The following is an 11,901-nucleotide window of genomic DNA, read 5'->3' on the forward strand; positions in this document are numbered from 1 at the left end:
TCTGGAGGAAGACTGGGGAGAAGGAAATGCCAAAATGCCAGAAGTCCAGTGTCAAGTACCCACAGTCAGTGATGGTCTGGGGTGCCGTGTCAGCTGCTGGTGTTGGTCCACTGTGTTTTATCAAGGCCAGGGTCAATGCAGCTAGCTATCAGGAGATTTTGGAGCACTTCATGATTCCATCTGCTGAAAAGCTTTATGGAGATGAAGATTTCATTTTTCAACACGACCTGGCACCTGCTCACAGTGCCAAAACCACTGGTAAATGGTTTACTGACCATGGTATCACTGTGCTCAATTGGCCTGCCAACTCTCCTGACCTGAACCCCATAGAGAATCTGTGGGATATTGTGAAGAGAACGTTGAGAGACTCAAGACCCAACACTCTGGATGAGCTAAAGGCCGCTATCGAAGCATCCTGGGCCTCCATAAGACCTCAGCAGTGCCACAGGCTGATTGCCTCCATGCTACGCCGCATTGAAGCAGTCATTTCTGCAAAACGATTCCCGACCAAGTATTGAGTGCATAACTGTACATGATTATTTGAAGGTTGACGTTTTTTGTATTAAAAACACTTTTCTTTTATTGGTCGGATAAAATATGCTAATTTTGTGAGATAGGAATTTTGGGTTTTCATGAGCTGTATGCAACAATCATCCGTATTAAGACAATAAAAGACCTGAAATATTTCAGTTAGTGTGCAATGAATCTAAAATATATGAATGTTAAATTTTCATCATGACATTATGGAAAATAATTAACTTTATCACAATATGCTAATATTTTGAGAAGGACCTGTATGTGAGGCTTTCAAGTTGAAAGCTGCACCAACTGTCGAGCATGGTAGTGGAAGCATTATGGTATCTAAATTGGTGCAGTGCACAAAGAGGATGGAGTACTGGTGGAAGAGGCTGTCCAAATGATTCTAAAGTCTAAACCTTGGGCACAACTTGATGTTTCAGCAAGACAATTATCCAGAACACATCCATACCAGTTTAGGAATGGATACAACATTCAGCTGTGAAATGGTGCCAACTTTGACTATATTAAACAATCCTGGACAATGATCCAGGCCTTTGCCAGGTATATATGATTTAAAAAGAGTGGTCAAAAACATGTTGATAGCAACACAAAGTGTTTCGTTTCTCTTGCTGAAACACATCTAACCAAAGTCAGTTAGTGATTATATTCATGTGGATTCACCATGTTTAGTGGATGAAGTTTTCAGAGACATTGTAGGACAGTAAAAAGAAAAGTGATTATAGTGTTAACAGAGTGCATGTAGGGCGCTGCTGGCTCAGATGGTGGATCGTGAACACCATGTTCAGAAGCTACAGTCCTGGGTTTGATTCCTGGTCTCGGGACATTGGCTGCAGGTCTTCCCTTTCTCTCTCTTCCCTCTTCCTGTCTGATTACTGAACAAAAAAGGCCACTAGTGCCAAAACAAATCTTAAAAAAATGACAGGAGTCAATATGCCACATTATTAAAAGTTGTAAGTTCTTTAATATTTAAATACAGAGCTAACAGAAGTGATACAGAAAAGTTCTGTAAAAATGTGTAGAAGGTAGGAACAGAAATATGTGACAGATAAAAGAGTTTTCAGAGTGAACCCAGAGGTACACATATATATACACAGACATTCATGTTTAACGGGGTGATGGAGACTCCTACTGCTGAGCACACTGGTTCTCCATGGTGTTTTTAGAAGTGACGTAGATCACCTCTGCTTTAGGTTTCTTTCTCCTCACTTCTTGGTTGTTCTGCTGCTTATTCTCCTCAGTCTCTTCTTTCAGGTCAGTCAAAGCCCAACTGAGGACACAACCAGTAACCACAAAACATCATTATTCATTCTGAACCGTTTTCAGCTTTAGTCTGCGCTTGTTCAAAATAAAAATGGTAAAAACACGTATACTAAATAATCTAAAACTCTCCTCGTGAAGTTAAGTTGTGAGAAACCACTGCCATTGTGGGGGCCTAACAGAATCCTGGACACATTCACATTTATCTCAGTATTATTCTGGCAGCATGGCTCTGAAGCTGGCGTCTGATTCACAGTGCCCAAGTTTGAATTAAAGGGCTAGTTCACCGTTTTATTTTTAAGAATCCAAATCACATTAGATGATGTAGTTCACAACCCAACTGGTCAAACCTAAACTGGATTTGTCTGCACAGAACCTTTATTCTGGATGTGAAAACAAAACATTTTTGCAGTAGGATCACCTTAGACTGAGACAATATTTAGTCTGTGAAATTCTTCTTATAAAGCACAGAAATAGCATCAAACAGACTGGCTCTGTAGTCCTTTATGTAATGAAAAGTTAGCGATTTCTTGCAGAATGAGTTTGTCAGTGAAGTGTGTGTGTGTGTGTGTGTGTGTTTGGTTAAACATGTGGATTGTGTGTGTAGTGAAGGAGGGGCTTACCTCCACCACTTACAGTCTGTCACCATTTTGGGTTCGGTTTTATTTCTGTTGGCAACAACTTGAACATTTACTGATCACCCCGTTAGAACAATAAACCTCAGTGTTTTATTATGGGATGTTTTGTAACAGACCAACAGAAAGCTTCACTGGGAACAAATAACATGTTGACAAGTGCATGCCTTTGTATTTAGCCTCCTTTACTCTGATACCCTAAATTAAGGGAATCCAGCTGCCTTCAGAAGGCACCTAATTGGTAAAAACTGTGTGAACTTTAATCTCAGTATAAATGCAGATGTTCTGTTTCTGGCCTCAGACGTTTGTAAGAGAACATTAATGATCAAACAGCATCATAAAGACCAGGGAACACAGAAAACAGGTCATCATATGAAGGTGATCACAAACTCATGAAGTCAGTAAATATTTACATCCTGTAATGATTGTGAAAAGTGAGTGTGGATAAGTTCACTTCACAATTTGAAGTTAGTGTCCTTTAGAAAGTGAAGGGAAAACAAATCTTTTTCTGCACCTGTTTGTGTTTTCTTTCACACCTCCCCTCTGGGATGTACTCCGTCTGTTTTAAACGTTAAATGGACTGAACTTATATAGCGCCTTTCCAGTCATACAGAACACTCAAAGCGGTTTACACTAGAGCCACATTCACCCAATCACACTGACTCATTCATACACTGATACACAGGTCGGTAGGCAACTTGAGGTTAAGTGCCATGCTCAGGGGCACATCGACATATGGCAGGAGGAAGCTGGAATCGAACCCACAAACTGATCTAGGATCATCAGCAGGACTGACCTGGGACTGGGAATCACATCAGGTTCATCTGAACTGATCTTCACACACTTTGAAGGTCGGACCTCAGGCTCTGGTTTTGGAAGAGAAGAAATGATGAGCAGTTCTGACACCTGACCTCGGGTCCACATGCTGTGTGTTTGGGGAGCGGACAGATTTAAACTCTAAACCCCTGTCGGTTCCCAGTATGGCCCACCTTGTGTAGTAGTTGTAGTCTCTGTAGGACTGTTCACGCCCTCACAGTTCACGTTCTTATTGTTGGTCTCCTCCATCTCCACAGCAACAATCTGCTCTCCATGAGCGGTCCCGGGTTCAAGCTTCACATCAACAGGAAGCTTTTCCTTTCTTTTCCTCTGGATAAGGTTCTTCTTCACCTCTGCAGATAGATTGGAAGCAGCAGCAGTGTTACAGAACAACGCAGACAGCTAACTAACAAATGTTCAATGGATTCTTTGCTACCTCTGGGTTCATATTTTTGCTGAAGCTCCTCTACACGCAGCTGCAGCTTGATATTGTCACTCTGAGCCTGTAGGAACAGAAACAGAGACACTAAAGGTGGAGTTTCTACTAAGGAAAGTGTCCCAGCCTCAAGATCAGATCTTCAGAAACTCTGATACTGAACCGGTTCTAGCAGCAGTAGCTACTGTAAAAAAGGACAGTTTAATACGAGGAGATCCGAACAGAAATAAAAGACATGGTGACTGAAACAGCAACCTTCTACCTGCTTGAGCAGCCGCTCAGATGTAAAGAGTTTCCTCTCCAGCTCCAGAGCTCTCTGGCTCTCTGACAGAGACTTCATCCTCTGCAAGGACAGCTCATCTCCCAGCCGCTCTGCATCCTTGCTGAACACACACACACACACACACATGTTCATGGTACTACCTCTTCACAGGACTCCAGCTGCTTACAAAACCAACCTCTTTGATGGGTTTAATTGTGACAGGGTTCCTACACTTCTCAAACTGAATTTATGGCAGATTTTTGCACTGAAGTTAGGTTTTGAATGAGGAACCTGCAAAAACTATGAATGCATAAACAGCTGGATAGCTACAGGATGGATGGAGTTGAATTTAGTTCATTTATACATCACCAGTTAACAATAAGGATTAACAGACAATGGGATTAGGAATAATGTCTGGAAAAAACAAACACTTCTTACTTCTCCTATTTCTTTTTCCATACTCCTATGGACCTGGAAAATCCTTGAATCCAATTCTATACTTTTCCAGAATGCATTTGATTTCTGTCACATTAGCCAACACTATGATGATGATGATGATGATGATGAGTGGCGACTGAAGCATAATGAGTGATGAAGCAGCTGAACTCACACAGAGTTGCTGAGCTGCAGTTTGAGCAGGTCAGTGTAGTACGTTTCATCCTGACCACCAACCTCTGCTTGGACAGGATTGGCTGGTTGAGACTTCAGCAACATCTGCACACAGGCACAACATAGGGCTAGAACATACAGTCAGCGACCTGGCTTTACAAATACGCATACAGGGTTATTAAGTATTCACACCCCTTCAACTTTCACACATTTAATCACATTACAATCGAACCTCAGTGCATTTAACTAGGATTTTATGTGACCCAACCAACACAAAGTAGTGTGTATTTAAGTGGAAAGAAAATGGTACAGGGTTTTCAACATGTTGTACTAATAAATATTGTGCCGTGTTTTTTTCATCATTGCCTTCAGAAGGAACCTAATTCACTATTTTTCTGTCCTACATGCAAAACAATATTTTTGACTCACCATTCCCATTGTTAAATGTAGGGTTCTCACAAACTCGATATGAACACGAAGAAAAATATCCCATACCTTTTACCATTTCCAAGACAGTATTTGAACTTTAATTAGGCCAAACCACTAAGTAGGGGACAATTCAGCCATTATTCTGAGAAAATATAGAATTTAAAAAGGTCACTTCCCCGTTTTCCAAAACAACAGATACAATAATATTTATTACAGGTGTTAATATCAATATAAGTGTGTACCTTTAATTCAATGGTGACATTATTTTCTTTTCTTATTATTGCTTATCTATACTATGCCATTGTGTGCTTCAGATTGACGTTAAAACAATTTCATGTTACTACTGAGAGACAATTAAAAGGATCATTCTGTACTAAAATAACTTGTGTTTCCAAACAAACATGGATCTGGTGCATACAAAACATATTTTACAGTGTAAACAAGGATCTGCTCCATGTGAATGTATTCAGTAGCAGCTACAGCAGCAAGTTAGGTTGCTACAAGTTCCTACTTGTTTCTGCTCCAATGTCAGCTTCAGTCTGGCCTAACCTCAGGAGGACTGAGTGTTGCATCATTAGAACTTCACACTGGGGAGTGTATCTGGACGGGACGCGTTTGTTTGCCTTGTTAGGCTAAAGAGGCTAGCACATGTTTTTTCTTTCCAGCAGCTCATTGTTTTGGTCAGGTGAGGCTGCAGGGAGGGGAGGGGTGAATGTCTCTGTTGTTGCAGCACTGCTGCTGGAAGAAGTGCCCCAATTTGGGCAAATGAGAATGGATCAGTTTGATGCAAATGAGGATCTTTGAATAATCCATGTTTTTAGTATAGATTATTGTGACAACTCAACAACCCTGATTAAACAGCCAGAGCAACAACAGAGTGGCTTAGATCAAAGCATACTAGTGTGTTACAGTGGTCCAATCAAAGTCCACACCTGGCCTTTGATTGGACCACTGTTTACACATTATTCACCCAATCAGCCATTACTTTATGGCAAAGAAAAATGATCAGGTGTTTGTCACTATATGTCCAAAGCCAGCAGAAATACCCCACAGACCTGCAGCTGTTTACAAAGTATTGACAAGGGGGTTGAATACTAATGCACATCACACATTTCAGACTTTCAGACACCTAAAAACATTTACAGCTTTTGTCGACTTCAAGGTTGTGCACTCATATAGCCTCAGAGACACTATCTGAACAGGTTCGATGATGTTTGAACAAAGCGCTGCAATCATTCAAAGTGTTTAAGTGAATAAACTGTTACACTCCTCACACTCCACAGTTACTTGGTTGAACAATGCCTGTACACTTGGTAAATGTTCATTTTCTCCAGACTTTTCTGTGTCCTGTGCTGCAGACTGAGCAGAAACTCTTCAGGTTGCTCTGTGCTCACCTCCATCTTCTCTAGTCTCTGGAGTTTGGTCATCAGATTCTGGATCTCCCCATTTTTCTCTGACAGCATGGACTGCAGCCTCTCCAGCTGAGCTGGGTCAGCCCTAGAACCTTGCAGCTGCATCAGCGTGGCTATCTGGACCTGCACAGCACATTACCCTTGTCATTCCAGGACATTTTCAGGGTGTTATATCCAGCTGTCCTTGGTGACACACTGTACCTTCATGTGCTGCATCTGCTGTTTGCTGAAGGCATGCATTTTCTGCAGGGACTGATACTGGACCTTCATGCTGATGAGCTGTCTCTCCATAGCAGCTCTCTTATCCTCCAGCTGTAACCCAACAGACATAGCTCTGCTAAGGGGGTTTAACACTAAACAATGCTTTGTTTCAGACAGCAGAGACGGTGTGTGTGTGATCTGTTACTTTACCTCAGCAAACAGGGAATTCCCTTTGCTGTTTGGATCCTGGGCCTGCTGAAGAACCTGATCCAACTGGATCTGGAGATCCCGGTTTTGTTCTCGAGATTTCTGTTTTTACACAAAACACAACTGAGCGTGCACGCATAGACATAAACAGATTCACACTGCTTTGCATCTGATCCAGACGGAGACACTAAGAAAGTTCATGTTGACCTCTCTACAGCGATCAGGCTCTTTGGCTCCGATGCCATTTGTGTTTTGGTTCAGGTTCTGACTTGCTCTTTCCGTTTTTCTCTCTCGGGACTATTAGACGCAAGTGAAAATGACTTGCAGGTTCTGTAAAATGAGGACAATCTCAGTTTGGCACCGACTACAGCTGCAAAATATTTTGCTATGCAATCACCATCGCGATCTCAATATGTCCATAACCACAATCACAAGACTGCTTAGATGTAGTATTTGGTACGCTTGTCTAATTATACTTATATGTATTTGAACTCTTCTGGCAAATAAAGTGTTCGGCAGGTTGTACCTGATGCAGATCTTATAGATCGTTTGGACCCAGATTAAAACTGAAATGAATTGCACAAACCTAGCAACATGCGAAACCTCGGCAGGTTGGTCTAGTAGTGAAACTGTTTGCACATGACTCCCATGTACAAACCTATGTTTTTCTGTACCAGATCATGAACATTCTTCGTCATTGTTGTTATATTTTCAGCCTAAAACAAAGATAGAGTCAATTTAAGCTAAACAGAAACTGTGTGAACCACCCAGGTTACCTCCAGGGAATTAAACCAGGACACAGCTTCTTTCTCTCTGTCCTCCTTCTCCTCTGTGATCCGCTCCAGCTGTCTCTGCAGGCTGCTGTTGCTCAGTTCTAGCTGCTGCTCTCTGTAGCGACACTCCTGGAGGGTCTGCTCCAACTCCACCTGGATCACAGGACACTTCATCCTACACACTAATGCACCAACTGACTCAGAAAACAAAGACTGTCGCCTCACAAACAAGCTGAATTCTTAACTCACTCTGTTGTCTCACCTTGATGTTCTCCAGCTCCATGACCTTCAGCTGCACCTCCATCATCTCAGACGTCATGGAGCTCTGGGTGTTTTCGTTCAGCGCTCGCAGCTCTTCCATCTTGTTGTTCAGCGTCTCTGCCTGAACTTCCAGCTTGTGTTTCAGCTGTTTCTCATTCAGCTGGTACTCCTCCACAGCAGACTGCAAGCCCAGGATCTGAATACACATGAAAACCCATCCTGTGTTAGGACTGAGATACAAATGCATATCACATCGCCTTTATACACATAGCCTCTATATGTCAGCACTGACAGCAGCCTTTAAAAGGAGGGTCTGATGATCAGTTTCTATCTACCCAGAACTGACAGCATGCAGCTGTACCTTGTGCTGATGCTCACTGAGCACCATGCTGTGGCTCCTCTCCAGATGTTCCTGATGTTCTTGAAGTTGCTGTTTCTGCTGGCTCTTCATGCTCTCATATTCCGACTGTAGAGACTCCAGCATCCGAGTCTTCAGCTCCACCTCCTTCTGAAGGGAGTACTTGTCCTGCTCAAGAGCCTACAGCACACACAAATCTAATTAAAAGGATGGAAACTGTGTCCAACCTTTTGGCTTTTACTGCACCTTTGTCACAAACGTTTTTAATATTTTAAATCTATACTGGTTTTGACCTGGAGACAGAATTTGCAGGAGTAGGCATCCGATCGATACCTTAAATAAATCAATGTGAAATGTTTTTTTTATTTGGACAGAGCTCCATACCTCCAGTGCATTTGTCATCTCCACTCTCTGTTCGTCCAGCCTGTCCTGGAGCTCGTCCAGCTGTTTGAGTAGATCCAAGCCTGCCTGAGCGGCCCGACGGGCCTGCTCTTCACTGTCCTTCAGCTGGCTCCTGAGCAGCTCGTTCTCATCCTCTGGTGCCATCTGAGAGGAAAGAGAGAAAACAAAGAGTGTTTATATCTTGGTATTCATCTCCTGGGTCACCCCAGCTACCAGCCAGTCATACAGTACCAGAGTGTGAATGCAGCAGTCCAAAAGGTGTAGCCCAGCTAGACCTTTCCAGTTTGACATGCATGTACCCATACTGTCAGAAAGATAAGCACCCACCAGTTCATCTCTTGATCCAGGAGGAAACAGAACAGTCAGGTTATGCTCTTCATAAAATAATAACACAATAAAGAAAAGTTCATGAAGGACATATTATGACCTCTAAGATGAATGACATTCATCAGCTGCAGTGAAGCAGAGTTCAGAATATCCAGCAAGCACCAGGACCATCTCCTACTGAGGAATGTTGGAGAATATTGTGACTCCACCAGCGCAGAGCTTGCCCAACATTTGCACCCGGTGTCTGTGTGTGGATCTGCAGGAGACAGCAGACGACTGGAGCAAAGTTATTTCCTCATAAATCATCCATCTAATTGTTTGGTACATCTGAAAATCATTCTCAATATTCCTGTGCCAACAGTGAAGCGCTGGTAGGGTTGCTCCTCATCCAATAGGGATTGTTCACTTCCAGCTCTCCAGAGGAACACTCCCATGAAAAAGTAAAGGGATCAAAACAAACACCCAGAAAACAACCCTGGAACAGTTGCTGATGATCTGAGCATTTTCTGGTATGAAGTAGGACCATGTCTCCAGGATAAAGTCACAAGAATGATCCATAAACTGAAAAACTTGGAGCTTTTTCTTTAAAACCTCCCAGAGTCTGAATTTACCTTTGAAAATAATAATAATAATAACTATAGGTGGAATACAATTTCTGTTAAAATGTGACCAAACTACAAACACTACCAGTCAAACTTTCTATGTTTCATCAAGAGGTCTTTTTTAGGGAAATGATTGTAAACAGAATATTAGTCATAACACTGTGGAATAATGGAGTCATTTTATATAAGATCATAAATCTGCTCTATTGTCCATCTGATGGATGACAAAGGTGACCTTCCTTAGCTGGACTAGCTGAACAATAAATGCAAAATGTGCATTTATTGTTTGCAGCTCTTGGAATGATTTTACTGAAACACAGATTTATTAAACCTGGTTGAATACAGTAGATGTTTTCAAAGAAAGCGTGACCCAGATTATAGTTTGCAAACATGTTAGATGCTTTCTATGGTTCACATGTCCCATAATCTACAAAAATCTGACTACTTTGTTTATTATTGAGCAGGCAATAATAATAATAATAATAATTATTATTATTATTATTATTATTATTACAGTTTTGCACCCCAAAAATGTTATTTTACATCTGGAACAGTACAATACTAAAAATATATCATAATTGTTATATCAGTGTGTGCAATATTAATAATGGAATGAGAGTAAATCACACTGCATGTGCCAGGTTGTTGGGTTAGTGTTACTGCAGTAGAGGGTTGGAAACAGGAGAAAAGAGGAGGAAGAACAACCTGGTTTTAACTGATATGATCATGGCACAATTTACCAAGAATATTGTCATCACATGATTTTTCTAATAACAACTGAAGCTGCAAACCTTCTACATTAGAGGTGTAATAATGCCTGCCTGAGAAAACTAATGTTTCTCATTGATATTTCTTTTAAAACTACTAATAATATTTCACCTTCCAATGAACTTCCTAGACACAGATTTAAAGTGGAGGTAGAGAAATGCCATCCAACACATACGCAACAGAAGTTTTACTTTATTTCTTTGGACCAAAACAAAGTATATGAGCCTCATTAACAACATTGTTATAACCATATTACATTAGTGTGTACACAGATATCGCTTCACAGACACCCTTACTAAAAACGGACTCAAAACGTAAATAATGCGCACAGCTTTTATGGATTTTGATTTAATAAAACCTCCGTGCTGTTATTTCTGCTGCTACTGTAAGGTTTATTTAAATGGTGTATATAGGCATGTGTGAATTAGAATAAAGATTGCTTTTGTTTGCCTCTGTGTTAGTGTGTGACCTCTAGATGTTCAGCTGTCTATAACCTGACTGTAGTTGAGACACTGGTGGAATCAGTAAAGCGCTGCCAGTGAAAATGTGGGACCAGCAGAACTTTGTTACAGAACAGCCAATAAGAGGCGGTTTCTGAGGAGACGGTGAAGCCAGCAGCCGCACTACAAACAAGCGACGGGAACAAAAATGGCTGCCAAGAGACTCACCAATAATACGCAGCCCAGTTTCTTCTGTATACCTTACTGATTACTGAAGCCTCAGGACGGTGCTTCTGTGAATCTAGTCATGTTAAAGTTGAGCAGTAGTTAGGCGTCTAAAAATGCCAGCAGCCGCAAGAAAGACACCAACCGTTTCACGTAAGTATGAAATATATTTAGGTTGATGTCAACTGTTGTCTGTCGACGTTCGTCTTGTTTTTAAACTAATCGCAGCTTTAATGTAACAACTGCCTTCAGCATAATTGTTCACCAAGCCAAAAATATCTGATACACGATAACTAAATATTACTGTACCTTTTCAACAAAGCTCTCGTCTGACAAGCCGCCGCAGTTTGAATCCACTTCCCGTGACTTATCGCGATAGCTTGGTTGCTTGGCTTCAAACAAGAGTTGGGCTCTAAGCTTAGCCACAGCGACCTCTAGTGGCCATTTCTGCGTCCCAAACAAATGCTGTTCATGAAAAATAACTTAATAAAAGTAGCTGAAGGCCTTCTTTTCTTCAGACAAGCAACCAACCACTGCTTTAATGTCGCTTTCTGTTATGTTGTTTTTATATGTTTTATTGTTTGAATCATTTTTTTATTCATGTTTATACTTTTAACAATTCAACTATGAGTTTCTGTTCTTTGCCCAACTGTAAAGTACTTTGTGATTTTCATCTGTAAAAAGGGTTATATAAATTAACAATACTTAAATAAACTCTGTATATAACTCTGTATTTCTTATTTAATTCAATCAGAACACCTTAGTTGTGGAACATGCTTTCTTTGAAAACATCTACTGTATTCAACCAGGTTTAATAAATCTGTGTTTCAGTAAAATCATTCCAAGAGCTGCAAACATTAAATGCAGATTTTGCATTTATTGTTCAGCTAGTCCAGCTAAGGAAGGTCACCTTAGTTCATTGCACTGCTTCCATTGGTTCA

The 11,901-nt window shown here is 41.1% G+C and overlaps 1 protein-coding gene across 2 annotated transcripts; it reads right to left on the reverse strand.

Annotated features, from left to right (window-relative positions):
• Window positions 1-1,473: 1,473 nt before the first annotated feature.
• spdl1 (spindle apparatus coiled-coil protein 1) lies at window positions 1,474-11,369 on the reverse strand. Of its 2 annotated transcripts, XM_047353198.1 has the most exons (15): window positions 9,026-9,375; window positions 8,830-8,935; window positions 8,581-8,742; window positions 8,200-8,376; window positions 7,840-8,034; window positions 7,581-7,730; window positions 6,808-6,906; window positions 6,598-6,708; window positions 6,379-6,519; window positions 4,557-4,660; window positions 3,947-4,067; window positions 3,685-3,751; window positions 3,422-3,601; window positions 3,229-3,298; window positions 1,474-1,807 (listed from the first exon to the last, which is right to left on the reverse strand). In XM_047353198.1, the coding sequence occupies exons 2-15, from the start codon at window positions 8,899-8,901 to the stop codon at window positions 1,666-1,668; spliced, it is 1,791 nt and encodes a 596-aa protein (XP_047209154.1). In that variant the 5' UTR covers window positions 8,902-8,935; window positions 9,026-9,375; the 3' UTR covers window positions 1,474-1,665. The 2 variants fall into 2 exon arrangements, with proteins under 2 accessions (XP_047209154.1, XP_047209155.1); XM_047353199.1 differs by lacking the exons at window positions 8,830-8,935; window positions 9,026-9,375 and adding an exon at window positions 11,270-11,369.
• Between the last annotated feature and the right edge of the window lie 532 nt (window positions 11,370-11,901).

The sequence above is a fragment of the Girardinichthys multiradiatus genome, chromosome 23 (assembly GCF_021462225.1).
Source record: "Girardinichthys multiradiatus isolate DD_20200921_A chromosome 23, DD_fGirMul_XY1, whole genome shotgun sequence".
In the NCBI taxonomy this organism is placed as follows: Eukaryota; Metazoa; Chordata; class Actinopteri; order Cyprinodontiformes; family Goodeidae; genus Girardinichthys; species Girardinichthys multiradiatus.

Excerpts from the sequence above, each read along its gene's own strand:
- spdl1 (XM_047353198.1), bottom strand. The coding sequence starts at position 8,901 with ATGGGTACATGCATGTCAAACTGGAAAGGTCTAGCTGGGCTACACCTT. Across the intron at positions 8,035-8,199 it reads TCAGTGAGCATCAGCACAAG|ATCCTGGGCTTGCAGTCTGC; the intron begins GTACAGCTGCAT and ends ATGTGTATTCAG. Across the intron at positions 6,709-6,807 it reads GGAATTCCCTGTTTGCTGAG|CTGGAGGATAAGAGAGCTGC; the intron begins GTAAAGTAACAG and ends GTTGGGTTACAG.